Genomic DNA, 25,568 nt, shown 5'->3' with positions numbered 1-25,568 from the left:
CAACACAGTCTACTCATGCTGATGCTCCCGATGCTGCCATTTCTGGTGCCCAAAAATCTGCTGACTCCGTTTCCTCTGCTGTTCGAGCCACTGTACACTCTCAGGCGATGGGCAAGAGCACTCTCCATCTTCAAACGCTAAGATGAGAAAAACCAATTTCAATGCCCAAAAGATGGAACTGCTGGTGTAGAAGGTGTGTCTAAACACAACCAATGCATCTATGGCACTGAAGACTTGTGAGACTAGCTAGTACAGTCTCAAGAACCTAGAATGAAAAGCACCATCAAGACAGAAGTCCTAAATGCAGAAACTGGAAATCAAGCTCCTCCATGGTTCAGTCATAATAAAAACACATGGACATTGGATTTCAGAAAAAAATGTTTGTGTGCAGAATGTAAGGATTTTAACCACGCACTACTGACTTAAAGTATTCCTTTTCCATATAGGATCCTAAATTCCCATCTGTTTGTTTTTCTGGTGGAAATGGATCAGATCACTAAAATTAGTCCTTCAGTTCAGGATCCAGGTATGAATCATTCTGCAACTGTAACAGTTTGCTCAACTGATTGTAGAGAAAGGTGAAATCCTCAGAGTTTTGGCCCTCATCCACACACAAATTTCTTTCCCAGCACAGCTTTCAAATCATTGGGTAAGAGCACTGGAAATTTCAGTTCAGATCTACTTCTGCTTAACTGATTACATACATGAACAGGACACTGAAAAAATCTCATCAGCCAGTGCAAAGCTCCTGGCAATATCAAGACTTTATGAATACATTTTTTTTATAGAAAGAAAAAAACCCTACTGTTTTCTCTTTTTATTTGGCATTCGTTTTCCAGATTCCTCTGTCTTCTTCCTGAGAACAGGCTTTGCATATTTTCCACGTTCTGGACTAAGTGACATGAAAGTCCGCATTACCTGGTGCACACATTTCCTTGCAATATAATAATATAGCACATAATTAGATATTCTTTGTGGATCCCTGTTTGTGGGTCCTTGCTCAGCACACTTTGGGAACACATTGCATTTGGGAGCAGCAGTGGCTCTGTGAGAATCTTGCTGAACAGGACAGACTTGCAGAGCAAACAGGCTGGGATGCTGTTAGTGGTGTGACTACAAGTAAGGGATAGATGTGGGACTTCCATACATATCTTAAGACTGTTCTCCCTAAAGTTGAAGCCAAATAATCCTTAATGCGTAAATTCATGGCATCACTGAAATGTCCCATTTGGCTTACAAATCACTACTTGAAGGATCCTTAATAACCTAAAGCTATCACTTAACATTTGGTATTTTCTATCTCGTGATATTTATCTCAGAAAAAACTGGAGGGATACTATCCAGAATATATAAGAAAACATGTGCCCATGTGCAGTGCGAAATGGCCTCCACTAAACTACTGTCCCTTTTCCAGCAAGTAACGCGTCTTTCTTAGCTTCGTATCTATGTTCAAACGCTGATTTCAGTGGAAAATTTGAACACAAGAAATTAATATTTGCAAAATTTCAGAGTATATCTAGTTAAAAACATTCAAAATACAAGTAACAGCAAACATGCAGCTATTCTGTCAGTGAATTTCAGCATTAATATTCCTTGAGAGTAGTATGACCTTCGGCACATTAGAGTCACAAAATAAATGCACCTGAACAGTCACTAAACCTCAAAGCCAAATTCACATCTAGTAAAAAATACATAGCTCTGACGAGAACAACAATTTTCCTGGAAGATGTCTGCACTTGGACAAAGAAACATGAAATAGCAGTAACATGGGTGACACAATGACAATAAAAATTGCTCCCTGCTCTGGGACAAACACACCTGTCTAGCACACGGCTCACTGCAGGTATCTAAATTCAAACCTACTGACACTGAGCAAGACTGACTGAATCATTCACTGCCACAAAGGTCACCTCACTGGTTTTACTTAAAAGAGTCAGTATTTAGTAAATACTGTATTTGACAACTTATATTTTGTTTACAATGTAATCATATGGTGAAAAGCAACCAACTGATTTGCAAACACTGCCATACTGATCAACTTCAACATAGTATTAAATCAATATAAAATAACTAGTACTTGGGATCTGGGTCTCCACCCTCTCAAGAAGTGAGGAGAAGCAGGCTCTAAGTTTCCACTACCAAAAGCTGACTAAAAATAACCTCTATTTCATCAGGATATATAATATATTATTCAAATCTCTAAAGAATTTAGCACATGCTTTATACCCTTACATACTAGTTTTGCATGGAATGAATGAATATAAATTAAAGAGAGACCTAGTTTTAGCCTGCAAGACTGAAAATGCAGTTTTGGCCCTTTCTTCCCCATTTACTTTGCCAGACAGCAGGAAGAAGACCTAACTGAAGGCGCTGAATAATTAACAGGGATGAAGCAAGCTTGAATGGTGTTAATGAATATCTGACAACTAAAAGTTAACTGAATCAGCTAACCCCAAAAACAAGAGTAAAAGAATTTTACTCTCAACACAGGTTTCTTATTTAGTAGTCCCTTTGATTCCTATTTCCCTTGAAATATGGCCTAAAGACAGCATGAACACATATCAAAACCAGGATTATTTCTAAAAGGAAAACTAGAGAAACAGAGCAGGGATGTGCTAGAAAATGACAAGGCTGAATTTGAGATGAAAAATAACTATCTACATATTCATTGAGGAAGAAGGTTGACAGTAGTAGAGATGGCAAGGAGGACCTCAGAAAATGAAAAGTCAGGAAGACAATTCCTGTTGTCGCACATGAAATATCTGTATATATTAATAATAACAGTGATGCACCCTCAGATGAATGATTGATTTCTTTCTTCATAGGTGATCTCCAATAGTTTTAACTGTAGAATTATCGTTTATAGATGTGAAAGATCTCACTGCCAGGCTCTCCACAATAGCTGTTTTACCACACTACTAATACTGTGCTTGGTTGCAATGGCACTCGGCCACCTGGGCTAGAGAGAACATCACAAGCAAATCATCCGCACCTGATAGACACTGCCCTGTGCAGAGCAGCTGCCAAGAAGGAGGCTGGAGTAAGACTTCTACCTAAGAGATGTAGCTTTGAATGGAAAAAAACCAAAGCAACCACAGGACCACAATGCAATCTTCTTCTTCAGCTATTAGAGAACTGTTAAAGGTAGTCAGAGAGATATGACATTAGGAAGTATGGCAAATAGGCAGGATTTGTTTCACAATCCAAACTCAGCAAACAAGTTGCAACACAGAGCTTGTGAGTTTTAACAGAACCAATCCACTGGACACTGAAATTGGAGAATCATGGAAAAGCCATACATGTCAGAAAGACAGCTACAAGCTCTAAGTATTGGATATAATCAGTGAATAGAACCTAAAAACATATTTCAATAGGAAACACAAAGACTAAAGGTTCATAAAAGAACTCACTGACCAGCTACAGGAGAATGCAATAAAGAACTAATGACCATTGTAATTTATGCAGACATATGCATTCTGCAGTTTCCCAAAAGTAACTGTCAAACATGTTTCATGTGTGTAAGAATATAAGCAGCTGAGAGTCATCAAGTTTCGCATAATTATTTTTATTTTCCTGATTACGTAAATAAAATGCCTTACAGTACTACGGATTTTTCAAGGCTTGGGGGAAATGGGAGCACAAGGCAACCTTTTGCACACCACAGAACTGATCACAGGTTAGTCGCTTTTGCTTGCTGGCCTTTAGGGAACTTTAGATGCACTGCAAGAACACAAGTCACAGGATATCACCTCCCTCTCATGGGGAGGAACAAATGAAGATCACAGCCCGTGGCATGAGCAGGTACAGATTCCACACTTGGATGCAGCTAAGGACGGCAACAACTAAAAATGTCATTCTGCATATGTTCAGCTGAGAACCATCCATTCTTAATCCAACAGCCTATTAAATGACAGAAACATCCTGTCCCAGGGCAGGAGGTCAAATCATCACTCAAAGATAACACAGGAGAGCGACAGACAGTGCGGTGCATACAGATACTCAGAGAGGGGTGCGTTACCTGCAAGCCAGCACTGCAGCAGCACTGCAGCTGAGAAACAAGTGCTTCTAGCAGTCTCCTCTTCCAGCTGGGAAAAAGAGGCCTCTGATGGTCATCACAGGTGAAAACCCCATCCAGTCACCAATGCATTCCAGCAGCTGTCTTCTCTCTATTGAATTCCTCTTGCAGTTTGAATTGTGTGCAGGCATTTTTAGTCTATTTTTTTAATCAAGTAAAATTAAAAGATACTGTCTTAAGGTGTTCTGATTATAATGAGCCATTTCCTTGCATACCATAAAACAACCATACCCAAGAAAGCAGAGCACGAAGTCTACATATTCAAATTAGGTCTCACTAATAACAGTCAGAGTGAACTCTCTGTGTGTTTAGCTCCCAGTTGTTCTGGGAGTTCTGATATAATAGAGAACAAAATGAGTGTAAGGCAGGCTAGAGTGATTCTCCATGGTTATAAATGTCCTCCCCTTCCACCATGTTGTGCTGCTAAGTCTTTATCTGAAATTTAACCCTACTTGTTACATAGAAACTCTTCTGAAAAAATAAGTCTCTTCTGCATCTGTTAAATGGAAGTTTTAAAGAAACAAGTAAGTGATAACTAAATTTTAAAAGATGGTGTATGAAACAGGCCTACGCACATTCTACTCTAATTTCTGCTCTATCTTTTCTTTGCCCATTTGGCACAATAAAACTATAAAGCATGAACATTGCCAGGTAGGAACCACTAACTACAGTTCAAGTCATATCTGGATTATCCTAGATGGCAGAATCAGTACTGGTGTATGTTCAGTGCAATATAAATAGTTGTAGTAATATTTTATCCCTGTGTCTCTTACAAAAGACATGGCAAAAAAAATGCCACTACTGCCTTAAGAAGAGCAGAATAAAAGCCATTTTTCAGACGTGTGACTCATTCTCTGTGTTTATTAAGTATGCATAGAATCACCAGGTTGGAAAAGACCTCTTGGATCATCAAGTCCAACCATTCCTATCTGCCACTAAACCATGTTCCTGAGCACCTTGTCTACCCGTCTTTTAAATACCTCCAGGCCTGGGGACTCAAACACCTCCCTGGGCAGCCTGTTCCAGTGCCCAATGACACCTTCTGTGAAATTTTTTTTCTGATATCCAGTCTGAACCTCCCCGGCACAGCTTGAGGGCATTCCCCCTTGTCCTGTCCCCTGTCACCTGGGAGAAGAGGCCAGCTCCCACCTCTCTACAAATTCCTTTCAGGTTCGTATAACAAGAAAACAATATAATTCCTTTTTCTGCATCTTTTCTGAACAGCAAATGTATTTAGTTTAAAAAAAAAGCCTAAAGAGAAGATTCATAGTAGTAGTTGTTTTTTAAAATACCAGCAATATTTTAATAATGTAGAGCCAAAGTAGTAAGTCTTCTACAATATGATCCATTAACTAGTTAGAGTTACCATCTGAAGAAAACAGGCTATCACAAATGATGACAATATTTGTAATTGTGGGAAAGTGTGAGCGTGGGTAAGAGTTTACATGTTCATAATAAACTAGGACAGCATTTAAAAAAAATAGAAATCTAAAGCTAAGCTTTAAACCTATATTTAGATGCCTCTGGACAGATTCTCAGCTGATATAAACTGTCTCTTCCACTGACTTTTACACACTTAAGACAGCCTGTGATTTTCGCAAATTGCTTCCTCAAAAGGGATTTTGGAAGTGATAAGAATGTTAGGAATATGAATGTTATTCATGTCAATGGGACTAATGTTCTCTAAAGTCACAAAAATGCTTTTTACTACTCTGTTTTCAAGTTAATGGAAATAATAATCACCACTTTCATTCAGCCAATTTCACATCTGACAAAAAGTAACGGATTATGATGCTTTTGCTGTCTGAATCTTTCTGAATCTTTACGGGCTCCTTCCTTCCAACGTGAAACTAAGAAACAAGCAAGGCCAAAGCTACAACGTTTCAACACTGTGAAAGCTGAGAGATGTTTACACTTACCTTAAAAACTCAAAGCAAACATTATTGAAACAAGGAATGAGAACAAAATACCTCGCAGTGTTTCAAACAATGTTTTGGTAAATCACCAAAGATGCTTCTAAGTGATGCATGCCAGTTTTTATACAAAAATGATTAAGAGGGATGTCAGCATTCAGTACACACACTGTATCTATACAAGAAGTGATTCTGTATTATTCTGCATGCTTTCTCAATTTGGAATAAAGTCTTAGCCACAGAATGGGATAAGAGTTGTATTCTCTACAGGTTTAGATATTTATAATTTGCAAACTTAACTTTAATACCTCCTATTATTTTATATGTGTTCTGCCAAGGAAGAATCTAGTCTGCTTCGATTTATTTTGTTTTGGAAACAAAAGCCTATGTGCTTTTTATACAGTTTTTATGATGCTGCTTAGAAACATTGGCCCTTTGAGCCTTCTTAAACATAGTCTCACCAATTTTAAGAAATAACCAACATAAACAAGAGTTACAAGCAATTTTGACAAATATGTGTTTATGATCATTACAACAGGAACGGGACTACCCTCACCACTTTGCCTTATTTACATCTGATTTGTTTGCTAGACATTTTGTAGCTCTGGATAATTGGCACATTAATGTGGTCCAGATTTACATGGCAGCTTGGTAGTGGCATTAACTGAAAATTTGGCATTCCCAGTGCAGCGTTTAATACTCTGTGGCTTACTTTTCAAGTGTGAAAGAATTATAGTATTGCTAAGTGACTGACCAAGGAATAAAAGAAATAACAACCAATGACTCATAAAAGTTTTTATTTAATCAGTTTGTAAAACTAATTAATTACCAGAGGGGTGGGATGGAGGAGTGGGGAAGGAACATGTATGCTTCCCATCACCGTGTTATAGAGCTTCTGCTTTCTATGGTTCTACCTCTCAATTCTTGGGTGAAAGAAAGGACGTTGGAGAAAAATGTTAATTTTACACTTTATATTTACAGAAAAACAGTACACAATACATTTAATAAAATTTCATTAGAGTCAATTCTTCTAGGCGAAAAATGGGATTCTCTCCTCCACCTCCTTATATTACAACATATATTTGTTTAATTGTGAAGCTGCAAGAGATACTTCCATTACATAAGGTCAAAAAGACTGTTTTCACACCTTTACTCATTATCCAGAAGGAAAACCTTAATATATGGCATCCTTCTTGTTTACATTTCTTCTTGAAATATTTTTCATGCTAAATGTTAGATAAGACTGGCCTTCGATACTTTCAAATTATTGGAAGAAAATTTATACATTGCCCTTTATCGAGGAAGACATTCAAGCACTGATAATAAAATATCACACAAAAATAGGAAGGTTTATTTTTCATAGAAGTTTTGGGAACAACTGTTTTGTGGAACTAGAGTGAACAGAAATGCTGTTGTAATGTAAACAGTGGCAATTAAACCCAAGAGGTTCTTTACAACATGAGACATTTGCAGAGAAAAGCAAAACAGAGGATTACCGACTTTACATTATATTGCCTAAAACAGGTAAGTCTAAACAAAAATTTTTCAAGCTGTCTGAATTTTGACAGCAAACATACTTATTAGCAGCAATTCTCAGAAATAAGACTGTGTGGCTAAAGCATATTGCCTGTATTTTCACACAGATTTTATTACAATCAAAACCTAAAAATGTGCAATCAAGAATAAAATTCAGGTGTTTGCATTTTACAACTGGAAACACATCAATGTGAAATGGCTGATTTTGATGAAAGGAAAAAAAACCAGTCCTATCATCACCACCATATCCACAAAGTCCTGACTCAAATTCCTGACTCAAACCAGGAGTAAAATTGCAGGTATGAAGCATTTTGGCAATGCAGGAATATTGCACTAAAACAATTGCAAACAGCAGGGGTAGAGATAATTGGAAAATTAGCATCTTTCAGAAATGTACTGATTCAGAACAACAAAGGACAACAGAATAATGCACGCTCCAAAGGAATCTCAATGTGCTAATTGACACCAAGAATTTTACAGTGTAATTATATGATTTGTGATAAACCATTTCAGGTTGTTGTCAACAAGTTTATTTAATAACAACCAAAATTTGCCTTATACAGAGAGCAGATCTGATGTTGCAATATACCAACAAGTTCAAACCATCGGGACTGCAACATGTGCCATTTAGGTTGAATTTTTCCATAACTTCCTGGTGACAGGAGGAGCACAGACTGGTCAGCCAGGGCACATCCACAGCCCAGGTACTTCCCCCATTGCCTGCTACCTCCGCTAGTCAGCACTGAAAAGCGCCTCCCCGCCAAGCCAAAAGCGCTTCTTTATCTTTCAGCAAAATGTAGAGTGATGTTTTTCAGTCTTAAAAGGAGGAAGGAGAAGGTACTTATGATTCTGATACTTTGGAAACTTCTCATTTCTACTTCTCATGGCCAACTTTTTCTTATTTGTCACCCTTCTAACCACATACAACTTGGACCCTTGTCTAGGCAAGAGAAATATTCTCTTCCAAGTTGCCTACCTTGACTTGCAGAGAAAAACACTAACAAAGCTCCCCTCAACTTCTGTTTCCTTAGATTAAGTGACACATTATTATTAGGACACTTCCGTGTAATACATTGTGCATTCATTACTTTTCTTATCAGATAAGGACCTTGTCATAGAATCATAGAATGGTGTAGGTTGGAAGGGAACTTAAAGATTATCCAGTTCCAACTCCACTGCCATGGGCAGGGAAACCTCCACTAGATCAGGTTGCTCAAAGACCCATCCAACCTTGCCTTGAAAACCTCTGGGGATAGGCCATCCACAACTTCTCTGGGCAACTTTTTCCAATGCCTCACCACTCTCTCAGGAAAAATTGTCATCCTGATATCCAACCTAAACCTCCTTTGTTTCAGCTTAAAACCATTACTCCTCATCCTCTCCCTGCACTCCCTGATAAAGAGCCCCTCCCCAGATTTGCTGTAGGTCCCCTTTAAGTACTGGAAGGCTGCTCTAAACTCTCATTGGAGCCTTCCCTTCTCCATGCTAAACAAGCCAAACTCTCTCAATCTGTCCTCATATTGGAGGTGCTCCAGCCCTCTGATTGTCTTCATGGCCTCCCCTGGACTCTAACAGATGCATGTCCTTCCTGTACTGAGGACTCCCTGTCCGGCTCTTCGTCATCCTTCTTTGGAGGCCCCCTTCATTTTTATACAATATCATAAATGCCTCTTTGTCTCTAGTGAAAGTACTTTGACAAAGAACAATTGGCATTACTGTGGCTCTGTTAGATCAATGACTCATAGACATTTTACATCCTACTAATACACTGTCTTTTCTTCCCCAATATGAATTCTGACTGCAGGACTCCTAAGTTATAACAGAAATTCCTATTAGTCCCTCAATCGATGACCTTGCACACTATTATTAAATTTCACACAGTTTTTAATTGATCTTGCCTTCAGAATTACATAGTTATTCAACTTTAGAGGTTGTACTTGAGAACTTGATCTATAATTTTTACTCTTAAGAAACTAAATGAATTCTGAGCAACAGCTTAAGACCAGAAGAAATCCTGTTTTTCCTTAATATTAGCTGCTAGGGACCCACTCCATAGTAACATCTTTATCGTACATTATTTCCTAATCATACGGTACAGCAGAAAAACAATAGCTGTAATACCTACTGTCAAGAAAACCAAAGAAGAGATGAGAAGCCACAGCTTCAGTCAGGAAACAGTGAGTCATTAGGATGAGTACAACACATACAAGTATTTCCTCATCAATTACCAGCATCCTCAGTTCCTCTGACACTAGTGATTCACCATTTACAAATGCAGTTTCTACAATTTTTCAATTTTACAAATCTCTACTGAAAGAAATATCATCAAACCCTGAAAAGGTATTTTCCTCAGCTCAAACAGCTCTGAGAGCAAGGACCATACTAACTACTTTAATTTACTCAAAGATTTTTGAAAAGATATGGATAGGCTCCCTGGCTGCTCAGTGCAAGCAACAGCACAGTTATACATTCCAGATTCAATACTGAGATATGAAATACTCTTGATTTCTCTCTCATGAAATCAACAGGACATTAAACACCCAAAATACTCAGTTTAGGACTGGCAGGTCTGCCAACTTCTATTGCTTTGAAGAGCAAAGAATACTTATGACAGAGCATCTCCTCAAAAAATATAAAATTTGATACGCATTAATGAGATTCCATTGAATAGCAACCAGACCAGCTTAGGTACAGCTGATAGATTAAAAGATTAGCTGATAAATTAAAAGCCTTTGTTGCTACATTTGAAATTTGCTCAGAACACTGCTTTCTCAACTAAGTTGTAAATGTAGCTAATAGATTCTTTGAAGAATTGGTGTTTTACTTCAGTTACTGCACTGTCCTGACACAACCACAGATCCTCATTATGCAAACAAGCAAAGTGAGGAGAACCACTTCTGAGCTCTGTATATATGCCACAGTTCCTAGGGTTTTTTAAATAATAGGAAAACTGGTAATTTGGTTTAGGGGTTGGGTTAAATAGCGGGCTAGCTAGTCTCGAACAGACTATTTTTCAAGAGCAGAAAGTCAGAACACACTTTTCCTAGGGCAGGCCAAGGAAGGCTGGTGGATTCCAGCAGTCACATTGCTCATGGGGTTTATGTCATCAGTAGCCAATATAACTACACCTTGTCATCCTCCCTCCCTCACTTCCTTGTGTCCCCGATATGCAGCACATTCCCCATCTTCTCTTCTTCCACTGACAACGGGTCTATACTACCAGGGGCTGCTCTGTTTTTCATTTGGTTTTGCTAGGTTGGTCCCAGTTTATGAAATGTCTGACTATAGATACAGATATACCACATGAGTGCATATAGCATATATATGTGCATATATATATACATGGGTAGTGTATATCTCTATCTGTCTACATAATTACTCACACACATAAAATGCATAGCTATTTATAGCCTCTACATAGCTCTGCTTCCTAAATATGCTACTCTAATTATGCTGTAAGATATTTTAGGCTTTACTGCTTCCATCTTCTCCCCCATGAGGGTTCTGCCATCAGCCTGAATGTCCTGGTTCCTTTGAACACCAATGCAAAGCCATGGGTCTTTATAACTGACACATTGAATCATAGAATGGTTTGAGAGTTGGAAGGGACCTAAAAAACCCCATCTAGTTCCAACCCCCCTGCCATGGGCAGGGACACCTCCCACCAGACCAGGCTGCCCAAAGCCCCATCCAGCCTGGCCTTGAACAACTCCAGGGATGGGGCAGCCACAGCTTCCCTGGGCAACCTGTGCCAGTGCCTCACCACTCTCATAGTGAAGAAATTCTCCCTTATGTCTAGCCTCTATCTTCTCCTCTGCAATTTATAGCCATTCCCCCTTATCCTATCAATACACGCCTCTGTAAAATGCCCCTCTCCGGCTTTCTTGTACACCCCTTTTAAGTACTGGAAGGCTGTTATAAGGTCTCCCTGGAGCCTTCTCTTTTCCAGGCTGAACAGCTCCAGCCCTCTCAACCTGTCCTCATTACAGAAGTGCTCCATTCCTCTGATCATCTTCGTAGCCCTCCTCTGGATCCATTCCAGCAGTTCCATATCCTTCTCATATTGAGGATTCCAGAAGTGGACGCAATACTCTGGGTGGGGCTATACTCAAACTCCCAGAAAACAGTCAAGATGGAAATTAAAATATAGTCTATACTATTATACTAATATTAATATAGTCTGCCTAATATAACTGTCTCATCAGTTCCAAAGGCAAAAAACCCCAATGCTAGGATTTAACTAGCTGCCCTTTGGTAAAATGAGAACAATATATTCTTTTCAGTATTCTGGATTTACATGCAATTGGAGTGCAAATTTTTGCATTTCACTTACATTGGGGGAACATCAAACTGCATGTGGAAGACTGACTGTCTAAAGTAAATTTATTACAGTTAAACATCCAGAAAAAGGGCAGCAGGCCCTGAACTGCAGCCAGAAGCAATCAAACCCAGGGGTACTGAAGAACACAGCTCCTGCCACATGATTTAAGGTTGACTCATTGCAATGTAAAAGTTGTTTCCTACAGTGTAGGCAGCACAAACACGACTTCTGTTTTTGTATACACCCTGAACTTTCATTCAACTAGATTGAAATAACTTTCCAGAAACCACTAATGGCTGGGAAAAGCTCACTTTCTGAACCAACATATGTTAACACAAACAGAAGTGCTTGAACTCTTGTACACCCCGTGAAATCCACTTATCAAGCAGTAGGAAAACACAGTGGTATTTCACACCATTTACATAAATCCTCAAAGGTAATTATTAAATATCCTGTGCATCAGAGTGGTTACATTAATCATACAAATTAGTGAGTCACTGTCAGACCATTCTGTGGTTCTTAGAGGAGAGTCCAATATTTACAGCCATTCATAAAGGGCAGCCTTATAACCAAGTATGGGCCTTGGTGTTTGCAGCTCCTACACAAAAGGTACCTGGTAAATCACAGAATCATAGAATCATAGAATAACTAGGTTGGAAGAGACCCAACGGATCATTGAGTCCAACCATTCCTATCAAACACTAAACCATGCCCCTCAGCGCCTCGTCCACCCGTGCCTTAAACACCTCCAGGGAAGGTGACTCAACCACCTCCCTGGGCAGCCTGTTCCAGTGCTTCAATGGCTTCAAAAACATCAACATAGACACTGCTAGCCTAATAATAATTTAACCACTAGGTAAAAAAATTGCCTCATTGTGCAGTTGTACAGGAAAACAGCACTTCAAAGCATTTGTATTGGAGGCAAGACAAAGCCACCTAAGCTTCAGCTACAACTAAGAGAGTGGGAAAGAGAGAAGAGGGTAACAGAGATATGAAAGCTGTTTATCTGGACTGAAAACGGAATACTGAGACAATAATGTGAACACTGAATTCATCAAGCCAGTTACATACACATGTGCGTGCACACATACTCATACACAATAACAGCCTCCTCTCTGTTCTTAAAATTTTAGGCCTGTGACAGCCTGAGGAACAAGAACCGTGCCAGCAGAAACGCCAGCTTCTGACAGCAGCCATGTGCGAAGTGGAGGCATCTGGGGGGAAAGGAGAAGTGTGCCCACCACCGCATACTCACGCTGCAACAGGGGAACAGCAGCGGCACTTCCACACCACCGCTACCACCCTGATCAAAGTGGGAGCCTCCAGGTCAGTGGAGGACAGAAAAGGATCACTGCATGGGTTGATATGCATGCTACACTGGAGCAGTGCCAGCTGGTATAGGCACAGCACCTCCAGAAACCAGCTGTGTTATCCCATGTCTTCATTAACCATTTGTATGTATGCATGCCTGTGTGTGCGCATCCACCTGTGTATGTATGTATGCAAATATATGTATGTTCTGATACATAACTGAAAAGTACAACTAACTTAAATGTATTTTTTTCTTATAAACTTGAGAAAAAACCCTTCAAATTAGGTGTTTTATGTTTCATCAGACACAACAAATGAAAGGTGCAACTGTAATCACAGGTTGTTATAGTGCCAAACCCATAGATGCTGACACATTCATTGAAAACGCCTACAGGGGTAATAGTGAACAACCCACACAGGGAACAGTGAACAATTCTGACAAACAGGCAGATCTTGTATACTTGAGGAAGAGGAAGGAAAGGTGGAGGTGCTCCCTGGGTGCCTTTGCCTTCCTGAATTTATGCTCCAGACAATTTCTTTTTGCTGCAAGTTTCCCTGTGCCAGCTACACGAGTCCTCCACATCAGCTAAGCAAGATAAATTGCTGCTGGGAGAAGACTGAGACACTTTGAGCAATACAAAATCGCCTATCAAAAGTACTTGAGAAAATTCAAAGCAAATAGAAGAAAATATAGAAATCTTAGAAAACATTCTTTAAAAAGATGACAACCTGTCCAAATAAGGAAGATAAAACTGAATGGTAAACTGTAAAAGGCAGAAAATATCTCAGAAATAATTGAAAAAAAAGGCATAAAAGGTAATAAGAAGTCCTTCTTCAGGACCCTCAGGAGCCTGCCAGAGTCTATAGACAAAATATAAAATAAATTCTCAGGAAAAAAAAAAGGTCAGAGCAAACTAATTCTCTGCACCTGTATTCAGCATTTTGGCAGGCTCCCATGCTGCAGCGCGTACCCACAGCTAGAAGCTCTGATGACATGTATGTGTGACACACCAAACCCCTCACACAGTGCTTCAGCTCTAGGTGACCAGGAAGTGTGTAAAGAATGCCACAACAATTTTTAAATCATTCCAGGACAAGCCTATGAAACTCCAGACCAGCGACATTGTCAACGGTACCAGACAAACCAATAGAAACTCTTTTAAACAACAAAACAAGAGGATACACAGACAAGTATGGCACCCAGGAAATTCAACACAGTTTTTGTGATGTGTAGAGATGACTCCTGAAAGAGTCAAGACTATAAAAGAGCTGGACGGTGAAGTCTATCCTCATTGCCAAAAGACAAATACAGAGGTCCTTCACTGGAAGTTCTTAACCTAGGCAGCTACATGATCAGAGAGGGTCTTCACATGGAGAAACAAATGACCAAAAACTGGAAAAAATACCAGGTTTAAAGGAGTGGCTGGAGGAGGAGGTGCTGCCACAGTCTGGCTCTGGCCTGGGGCACATGCTGGTTACTTTATAAACGAGAACAGAAAAGGACACTGATGAAAAGAGTTTTACAGAAACCAAGTTACCCAGATCATGCCAGGTAAGTGTTGGTCACTGCCACAAACAAGGCTGAGGGCAAGGTGATCCCTTGGTGGCAGCTGTGGGGCTTGTCAGCCTCCTACCGCAATTCTCCAACTGGTTCCTCCCTTGACAGCCTTCTCTTTTCCCATGTCTCTCCATCCAGGCTGAAATACAGCCTTACTCAGCAGGATAGAAAACTGGAAATTACATCTCTCCACTCTGAGAATTGACTAAAACACAGAATAATTAAACACTGAAGCACAAACTGCCCCATTAAAATCCCATTGAAGCTAATGGGAATCTGTCCATTGCTTTTAATTGCTTCAGTTTGGGTGCAAAATGAGTGAAAACATCACTGGCAATGGGGAAGTGTGGCTGGTACCTTCAAATACATATTCAGTAGGGTAGCATTACAGAACAGGATGCCTCAGAGCCATCATCTGTAAGACATAATTTCAAGGTACTATACAGTGATATTACATGTTGTACAGAGAGTAAACACCAAATACATTTCTATCCAAACAGAATAAAAAGAATTATCTTGGTTGGTCATTCAAGCCAAAACACAACCCTGTGACGTAGGCGGATAACATTGTTCGAACATAAGAAACTTGGTCAGAATCTCACAAATGCTCTGAAACATTTAATGGAAATTCAAGAGAAATAAAATCTATTTCTGCTGCAGAAATTAAAGCTGTAATAAAATATTAAAAGTTATCTGTAATATTGGTCAGAGATTTCCACACATTTCTAAACTCTCGAAAGATCTTGGAAAGTAATATCAACAATAATCTTTAATTAAACTGCATGAGAGAAAACAAATTACTGATGTTATAAAACAGCATTGTGAAGATCTATAGACTAAACACAGAAATGTTTTCAGTATGTTAAGAAAATTTGCACGCCTAGTAGTATTTTCTGAAGAGAAAGCACTGCCGACAGAAAATCCCATAACGTTTTCATTTGAGGAGCACTGTACGTCTCCAGCTGGGTGTGACACTGTGAGACAGTGTTATTTTAAATACATACTTGTCTGGAGAAATCAGAAGGATCTTCAGGATATTTCCTGAACAATGCTTCACTAATTTTCTATCAGGAAAGCATCTGGCAATACAGTGATATGTTTTGGACATGTTTTAGATGCTGTAAAATTATGTCAATGAATTCAGCAAAGGGAAGTTCTCATTTTTTTAATGCAAGATGTATTAAAGGAGATTTTGGTGGTCTATGCTCTGGTTATGAGAGCTACCTCTCAGCCAACTATAGGTGGTATTTACTTCATCGGGTATTTTTGTAAATAATTGTAGAACATTTTGCGTTCAGTTACTATGGATACATTTGACAACAATCTTGAGTGTTGCGCTGGTATGAAATATAGCAAAATTAGAGCCACGGTAAACACAAAGCACATTTAATTCCTGTTTATGCCAAAATGATAAATGTTTCCTTCAGAAATTCTTTATACATATACAAAACAGATGGAGGAATATTATCTGCTTTTTGATAACATCTTTTAAGTTGCACTTAACACGGTAATAGTACTGAGCAGAAGTTACTTAAAACAGTATTACAGTACATTTCACATCTATTTAAAAGCCAAATTACAATAAAAAAATCATTTATTTGCTTTCATGTCTTCACTTACATTAGAACTATAGGAGAAACAAGCAACATAATCAGGTTATCTTATTCATGATATATCTAATAAATTGTAAGATAAGAAGGAAAGCCTTTAAGTATATATCTGAAAGACCTGGATCACCTTTTCTGCAACTAGATTGTAAAATAAATTCCAATTTATATTACTGCACTTGTTTTCCTATCTGCAGATGTTTCTATTGTAAACACAACTTTCTTGCCACAGTTTTCATTCCTTTAGTGGCTGAGGAAATAAAACAGTCTGCTATTAAACCTTTTCCTGTTTCTCTGTAAAGCCAAAATGACACACCAATACTGCTTAAGACTCCCTGCCACATTCCTGCATCTGAGTTCACCCATGGCCTCACCACTATCCTCCTCCAACTTCCTGCACTCAGCCATAACCCTCCCAGGTCCCCTCCAGCACACAAAGGGATGCTGCTCTGGACTAGCAGTTCCTGTCTTTTTAGAAAAGAGGCCAAATTCACCCTCACTAGGAAGCAGGACATCTATCCTCTAAATTACACCCTGTAATACAGTTTAACTCCTGTCCATCCATCATACTGCATCTTTTTTTCGCTTGCAGAGAAAACTGCTCTAGAGAATAAAAGAAGCCCAGAAACGCATAAATCCCCCAATTTTGTCCTAGTTGATGCAAAAATGCTCTTGTCAAATTTCTTCCTCTTACTTTACTTCATAATACACCTGCCCATCAGTTCTCAGGACAGCATTTGTATAAGCGAAGCCTTTTCTTCAGCAGTATATTGCAAAGCTTTCTGCCACAGCAAAAAGCAGAGAACAAATACGTCCAGAAATAATGTTACCCTTGGTTACGAGAATCAAAGAGCTTGCTTATTTTCAGAATCATACAGTAGGAAAAGTCACACTCAGCCACCTTAACAAAATTAGTGCTACTGAAACTAGAGGCTATCATGCTCAGGTATGAATCTTCCAAACACTTGGTAAATGGCAAAATTTACTTGTTAAACACCAGATAACACAGAAAAAAAAAAATTCATTTTTATCAATAACAGTGACAAACAATCCCATCTTCCTCCCACTGAATTCAGTAACAAATCTGCTAACATCTTTAGTGGGATTAGAACTAAACCAGAAATTTAAAAAGATTCTGTTTGATTACAATTATTCTGTTGTGGAATTCCGATTCTTCAGTCAAAACACACACTCATCCATTTATTCCAGCAAGCACCCTATGCAAAGACAATGCAATTCCCTTCTAAAAGAGACCGATGTTTAAGAGGTAGTTGAGATAAGGTGTATATAATGCAGCATGCATACAGCCTTTTAAGTGATAAAGAGCTCAAAGGCTGCAAATCTGCTCTCCTGAACAGGTCTCATTTTTAAAAGCAAATAAACACTTTGGTATCCGTTTGAAGCTTTTTGTTTGTTTGTTTTTTTTTTAAATAGTAAATGTAACTCACAACAGAGGAGATGGAAGGTTTATACAAAAAAGTGTTTTCCACTGATATAAAGAATATTGCCTTTAACACAAAACATAGCTTTCCTTAAAAAAAGGAAAGTGCTGTGGATAAAAGCCCACAGGAAGTAGTGAAAATGTTGCCATATCCTATGATAGGCAAAATGCGTGCGTAGGAGGTTTTGATAAACGTATGTTGCTAAAAAGTGCCCTTTTAAAATGAGCTAAATAACATGTAATTCAGTATTAACAACCTTTCATCAACACAGTCAATTGCCACCACTGTAAGTCTCACAACAGAGACATACAACTTCCCATTTCTAACAATACCCAAATCCATGGATATTCTTCCATTGGTTAGAAACCCTGTTACAGAAAACAATGACACATTCCTGGTCTGAATAAAAACCCATATTCCCTGCTTTATGCAGTGCAACCTTCTTTATTTAGCATGGGAAGTGTTCAGGTTTGGTTTTCATTTTTTTTTTACAGTCTCCTTTTCAAGATATCTTTTAAAAGTTGGTCAAATTATAGTAACAAATTATATCAACTTTCTTTTTTGGTTAACAGTATCAACAAGCACTTCCAAATTGACATTTCTTCAATATTCTAGTGACACAGGCTTAAAACTAGTATTGTAAACAACCAAATACATTTAATGTCTACATTTGAGGAGAATCTTCTACTGAGGTTACACTGAGTATATTTTCAACACATCAGATTACTTCTTGATGGGAAAATACGGTCACATAATCACTGATAAGGGCTACCTCCCATGTTGTTTTCCATTTTTCTTTACATCTCAACTTTTAAAAGGTCATGTTACAGATTTTGGATGGTGAGTTACAGCCAGCTAATGCACCAGCCTCCATCTTCCATTATATGCTTGTGTTTTGCTAAGAAACTTCAGTAGAATTTCTGACCCATGGAAAAAGTAAGTCTTAACAGAAGTGACACCATTGCATTGCTAACAATAAAAATATCTGGCATGTCTGGAAACTTCAGGTAAAACAGACTTATGCAAATATTCAATCACTTACTTTGGTAGAGTTTTCAAGTGATTTTCTCTTAGCTCCAAAATTCGCAATTTGACAAGTCTAAAAATATGACAGAAAATAATTAGTTGCAATGAATTAGTTTAGGAACCCAGAAGAATGATCTGACTACTTATTGAAAAAAATCCAGAATCTGCTTAATGCACAACAGTAAGATGTCCAGTTACCATGAGGCTGAATATGATACAAAACATATTCAGAACCAGACAGCTTTAAGTAAGGACAGACAGCTTCAGATAAGGACACAGCTGTCACTAAGTGCACTCTTCTGAAAAATTTTGACATATATCAGTTTTTCACAGTAATTCAAAACTATCTTTATTAAATATTTCAAATAAGGCAATACTTATTTTTTTAAAAACAGACTAATTTTAAATACTAACATAAATAATAATAAAATATTTAATCACAAACAATGCCAGATCTGTTAAAGGATAAAAACCAACTGCTATTTAGTTCACAACCTACTTCTGAATTTTTTGAACACCGAATTCTACAACCCACACAGGCAAGCCGATACCACAGAGCAGATCTCCACTGTAATTACTGCATTTTAGACAGAAGTAGGAGGTGTGCTAAAGCTTCTGCAAGAATTAGAACCTATATGCAACAGTCTTTCACAATTCCACATCATTGTGCAAACTCTAGCTGACAACATTATTCAAGCCACAGCAATAAATCTCATGAAGCAGAGTAATGGGGAAAAATGATGACATATCAGATAAGAGATGAAGAACCTAATGTATAGGAGCTGCAGAATTTGGGCCAGTGTTGTCTAATTACCCATATTGTCTAGAAAGATAATGTGATAAACCTGAAAGGATTTTGATTCACTTCACCCTTTTACTGGTTCTTTAATCTCCAATTATAATCAATGTTGGGAGGAAAAGGAAGACAATCTATAACCAAAAGGATGAACAAGGTCCTTTCCTCTTCATCTCAAATTGTACAACTCCACTCACAGAAAAGTATCAACTATTTTTTGGAGGTGCATTCAATGCAAGACCTGACCATGCCTAGGAGTGCTGAAAGGTATATGTGAAACTGAGAGGTACTGCAGAACTGATCTGTAATCATACCATCTCTAAACAGAGATGTTGGCCCAGAATAATACTATTAATGCTTTTAGGTTAACAGCAGAGTTTTAAGTGAAGAACGTTTATTGAGGAGCTTTATGGTGAGTTTCAACAATTTCATAATGTTCCTTTCACATTACTCTGTCTCTACAGTCCAGGACCTTTCGTGCCACAAGTATAGACGTGTGTCTGTGAGAAAAGTTTAAAACCAACACAACAAAGCTTTAAATAGCTCTCTGTCCAGCACACCACCAGTTCTCTGTTTCATGGAACCTCAAGCTTTCCAATACTATGTTCTTCAAGAAAACTGTGATTTTATCTTTTTCCTACCAAATAAAACTGAAAACCTTTCAAGTCCTACAGTTGTGCTTAACCAGGACTAAAAAGAACAACATTAATGAGAAATGTGGAGAGATGTTCAGCTGATGCTCACGTAGGCTCTGTTTCTGACTTGATTCACATGGCTAAACAAGACTTTAACAGACTAACTTAATAGTAATGTACCAGAAGTTATAAACAAGGCACTAAAATTTGGAGAGGAACAACAACAATAACACAGATACAGTTAAAGAGCTACTTGTGGCTAGTTAAAAAAAAGAGTGATGCCTGTCTGCTAATGTGGGAAGCTTTGGAAACATGACAAAGATTTGTATATGCAAGACACCAAACAGATAATATAGGAGCAGAATAAAAAAATTTGATCTAGCATAATTTCATTTAGACAAAACATGAATTCGTAAAAGAAAAAAAAAAGGTTATTGCTTTCTGCTAGAAGACGTAGAATACTAGACATGTCTTTAAGCAACAAAGATTATCAGACAAAGTACCAGCAAGGCTTTAGAAGAGCATAATGAATATAAGCACTACACATCTGTTAAATTGCATGGTATTTTATATATTTACTTTCCTTGACGTTGGGATATAATGTCTGATTCTAAACTGTAGAAGCAAGCTTTCTTACTCTCATATTCCAAACACTCACCAAATGCAAACAATGACAATTTTTCTTCCTCTTTCTTCAACCAAGCTTTTTCTAAAAGGTATTCCAGTGTAAAGCCCAGGCTCAGCTCTGTGTCAGTGGCAGGTATATCACATGCATGCTGATAAAGCAGCTCTTTCCATTTCTCACTGCCTGAGTGCACCAATGTCATTTCCAACGCTAATTATGTTATCTCAGTATTAATTTTAGAGTGCTGAGTTGACATTCCCAGCTGAACAATAAAACACACATACAGGTAGGTGGATGGACCAGGAAAAAAACCCAAAAAACTAGGTGAATTCTGAAACAACACAACCTATTTTCTCTGTTAATCCTTTGTCTTCAGAGCTGTTTGCCCAGATGGCCGATCTAAGGGCAGAAAGGCCGACCATTCCCACACTGATGTAGCAGAGGTCAAATTCAAAACTTGGGTTTTCTGCCAGACCTGGGCAGTGTAAGGATACACTGGCTTGTACTACCCTTGAAAATGGCCATGGCAAATTGTGTTAACTTTGATCCCCCCTGCCGCTTTGTTCTTATCTAACATTTTTTGGCTCAGTTTCTGCTGCATTTATTTTTACTCTCATTCTACATCCTTTCTGCTCTGCTGTCCTTTGAATCTTCTCTCTTGTTCTTGCTGTCACAGTTTTCCTTTGGTTACTCCATCATGCTCAGTCATTTCTTTCTTCCTTTCTGACTTATAGCGCTCTTCTTTCTGTTCATTTTTCAATAGGCATAAACCACATTGTTATTTTCTGTCCTTGCAACCATTTAATAACACATTTGATCAAGGACAGGTCTCTTCAATTTCTATTTCTTCTCACTTCTTCCCTAAACCACCAAACTGCATCACTTCATCATAAAATCCTTGCTGACACAGCATTCTCTCTAACAACAATCATTCATCAAAACAGGGCTGGAAAGTAAAAAATACTAATAACAAGAATAGAACACAGCTTTAAAATGGTCCCTTAAAGCCTAAACTGGATTCATATGGAAGTGCAATGGGCTTTGATGACTAATTCTTACCTTCCAAAGTTAGCTGGAAGAAACTCCAAAAAGGCATCATTTAGATAGAGCTGGGTCAAATTTAGAAGCTGTGTGAAGCCATCTGGAAGCCTAAAAAAAAAAACTTGAAAAGCTTAATGCTCACACTGAGGTTGCTATGGCAATAATAACAATGTATATTTAGAAAGAGAAAGATGATTTTCTCTCTCACCTTCTTTTCCTACCCAAATTCTCAAGAAGAACATGCTTCTTACAGACAATATCTTTGCCCATTCTCATCTTTTCCATGTTGCTACACCCACATGAAGTTCAAATGCCTGGCTTGTTCAAGTTACATCATCCTTTTCTCCATTCCTAGCTGAGGGTTTTAAGCCAAAGATGTTTCCTATCTTTCTTTCTGTACCTTCTTTTTTTAAAAAATGAAATAGTAAAATTTCATCCTTTCATTTCCTTCTCTCCATTTTATAAATCATGGAATTACAACATGATTTTTGTTACTATTACTGCAAGTTTTTTTAAGGAATAAGGGCTGCCTAAGTCCCAACAAATTACTGTATGCAAGGATGCAGCATGGCTTACTTCCCAAATATATAAAGCACAGCCCCCTTATTTAAAAGGCCACTTTGACAACACCTTCTTTACTATGAGGAAAGACATCACATTTGTTACAGATCTTTTCATAGATACATCAACCCTGGATTTCAAGCAACTAAAAAGAAATTTAGAGTAATCCTGCAAATGAACTTGATACAAAGCCTTTACATGTTCATTTTGTGTAAATATTGTGCACTTGCAGTATACAAACACAAGCCACTGATACTCACTTAGAGACTGGATTGACACTGGCTTCAATAATTGTTAAACACTTACAACATTTAATATTTTCTGGAAAATCTTGAATTCCTAAAAAGATATTGAAAAAAAATGTTATACACAGATAAAAAAACTGTTTAACTTGTTCTGTTCTTCAGATCAAACTTAAACTCTAACAGCTATATAATACATATATTTTAGTATTAGCATCTAAAAGATTATAGTTAAGCACTATATACACCAGAACAAATACTATGCCTTGTACCATAACTATTATGTTAATGCTTGATTTATCTTATCTTCTAGAGTTAAATAGTGATATCATTTGTACTGATATTTTGTCTTCCATTTCTTTCCAAACTGTTTATGTCTTTCTTCTTTGCCCCCCTGTCTTCTCAGGAGAACAAATGTACAATCCTGAGAGTCTCCAGGCTTACGCTGGAAAGAAATTTTTCAAAATTTTCAAGAGTGCCTAAACTTCATTTTCAAAACAAAGACACCTAAGGACAGACATGCAAAGGTTTGTAGGCAAAGAAATCTGTAAATGCCTAATTTAGAAATGCACCTCAGCAAATTAGTCAGTGGCTATATGAACCCCAGCAGTTGTCCCGCAGCCTTGTATGTTAAATACATTACACAAAAGCCCAGTAAGTACCAAGCCATTGTGATAAGTGGAATGGTTCATAAGTGCACTGAAAAATGGTCTTCCACTCCTATTTCTAATGCTTATTGGTCACAAGTCACCACAGGATACTGTGCTAAAGCAACCTCTACATTTTTTATACAGATCAGTGAATGAGGTAGACATCTACCCAGACTTCTCAAAAGCACCAGAGAGGAAAACAGCACATAATCTAGAAAAAAAGAAAGCTTTCTAGAACAAAAGTTTCTTAATCATTAGAATTAAAACTTCTTTATCGTTCATATTAATTACAATTCTTTATAATATTTTTCATCTCTTACCATTTTTACTGATATCAAGTTCTTTGAGATTAACTAAGCTAGCAATAGTGGTTGGCAGACTGGAAAGGTCATTGTCTGGTATACTCAGTTTGCGTAAAGCTTGACAGTTGAACAGTTGCTGTAACATAAAAAGATACTTTACAGTGTTTCATTATTTATACACAGAAGCAACAAATACCACAAAATTACATTTGCTACATGAGAGTTCAATAAACAAAAAATATTTTGAAAAGCTGTTATTTGAAAAGACATTTTAACAGGTGCTCAGTATCATAAACACAGCTTATACACAGTTGGCAAGAATAATCAGAACAGTTGATTGGTATCGGGAACGTTCCTAAAGAGCTATCTGTCAACACCTGCACACTTATTGCCTTCAGCATTTTTTAGGTACGTGATATTTCATATGCGTCATGTCCATTGAAATTTTTTGTGGCTTGTGGGGAATCAAAAGTATTTGATTTTATAATTTAATTTCATGATCAATTTTAAAATAGTTTGGCTGCACACAGAAGAAATTTGCTACCTTCAAGAAAAAAAAAGCTTCGACAGTTTCAAAATATGTTCCTTAAATCCCCCCAAAAGTCAGGGCTTGATTCTGATTTTTAATTCAAATGTTATCAGATGTCAGAATTTCTACTGCAAAAACAAACCTTTCAACCTGAAATAATCAATAAACCATGTAGGAAACATCTATTTAACATGGCTGCTTTCCTCAAGAAATAGCACTATCTCACATAACACTTTAAACACGTAAATATGAATAAAACAACACCAGGAGAAAGTAGTCATGAAAAGTGATGTCACACTTAGGTACACTGCATTGTGAGGGTAGACGTGCCATGTAGAACAACTTCTCTTTGCAGGCATCTCAAAAGCGCTATGTTTACAACAGGTTTAGTCTTTCTTTCAGGCTTCTATATCAGAATAAAGGCTACAGCATACTCATCTACAGGCTATCTGAGAATGTGAAATACTTCGACTTCCTAGATGAAAAACTCAGCCAAGTATCTGGAGAGGAGAAAATGAAGTTGGCGTGCCAATGCCAACATGGTAGTTCACTTGAGCCAAGTTTCAGATTATTTTGAAACTTCATTTGTAACTTTCTAACATAATCCTTTAAAAATATCCTCCTTTTTCTTGAAGACAACCTATTCTTGGAAAACTGAGAGGGAATCACACGGATAAAAAATGCTCAGAATAAGAAGCAGCGCACCATGAACTCTTTCAATAGGTACAAAATATGGAAGGACCTTTTACTGGCAGACACCATTCATACTGCCTCTGCAGGGACAGTTTCACTTTTCAGATTCCCTCTCACATGAAACGTAACCATTAATCCTCAAGACAGGACCATATCCCCCCTCCCCACCACTTCCCAGCCAACTGCAACAGTAACAGAGCAGTGCAGTGCAGTGCTACAGCCCAAAAGCCTCACAGGAGGGACAAGGATGAACCACTTCCATGCTGGGGCTGGCAACCTCATTTAGAGGAGCAGCCAGAACAATTATTGTACACCCTGGAAGCCAAACCAGGTTACACATTTCTGCTTGCAGAAAATGTTAATAATGGGAAATATTATTCCAGGAAATGAGTAATTCCTTTGTAATGCAGCTGACAGCACCTACTTTTTCTCTTTTTTAAGGAAGTACATAATTTTGGACAAGACTGGAAAGTATAGTGATAATTAGGCTCTAGGGTTTCCTCTTGAAATTTCTCGCCATGTTACCATGTGAGAACGGCTGTAGACCATACCAACACTCAGCACTGGGAACCTGCAGAATTTGGGTACATATACAAAGTACACCATGCTATTACACCTGGAAAATGAAGTTCCCAGTGGCTGTTCCCAGCCATTCCCTTGGAGAACTCTTCTTTTAAAAGCCAAGGAAGGCTTGGAACTTAAAGT

The 25,568-nt window shown here is 38.0% G+C and overlaps 1 protein-coding gene across 3 annotated transcripts in view; it reads right to left on the bottom strand.

The window, feature by feature from the left end:
* LRRC7 (leucine rich repeat containing 7) overlaps positions 1-25,568 on the bottom strand; it is a 173,941-nt gene that overhangs the window by 71,184 nt on the left and 77,189 nt on the right. For 2 of the 3 annotated variants that reach the window (XM_069861981.1, XM_069861983.1), the window contains exons 3-6: positions 23,660-23,777; positions 22,708-22,786; positions 21,905-21,994; positions 18,806-18,862 (exon numbers count right to left, since the gene is read on the bottom strand). In XM_069861981.1, coding sequence (XP_069718082.1) covers positions 18,806-18,862; positions 21,905-21,994; positions 22,708-22,786; positions 23,660-23,777 — 344 coding nt within the window. Of the gene's footprint in view, positions 1-26; positions 138-18,805; positions 18,863-21,904; positions 21,995-22,707; positions 22,787-23,659; positions 23,778-25,568 lie in introns of those variants that run through there. The other variant, XM_069861984.1, reaches the window with a different exon arrangement.

The sequence above is a fragment of the Phaenicophaeus curvirostris genome, chromosome 8 (genome assembly GCF_032191515.1).
Source record: "Phaenicophaeus curvirostris isolate KB17595 chromosome 8, BPBGC_Pcur_1.0, whole genome shotgun sequence".
NCBI classification, from domain to species: domain Eukaryota; kingdom Metazoa; phylum Chordata; class Aves; order Cuculiformes; family Cuculidae; genus Phaenicophaeus; species Phaenicophaeus curvirostris.
The sequence above is the reverse complement of the archived record's forward strand: the minus strand, read 5'-3'. Positions and strand labels throughout refer to the sequence as shown.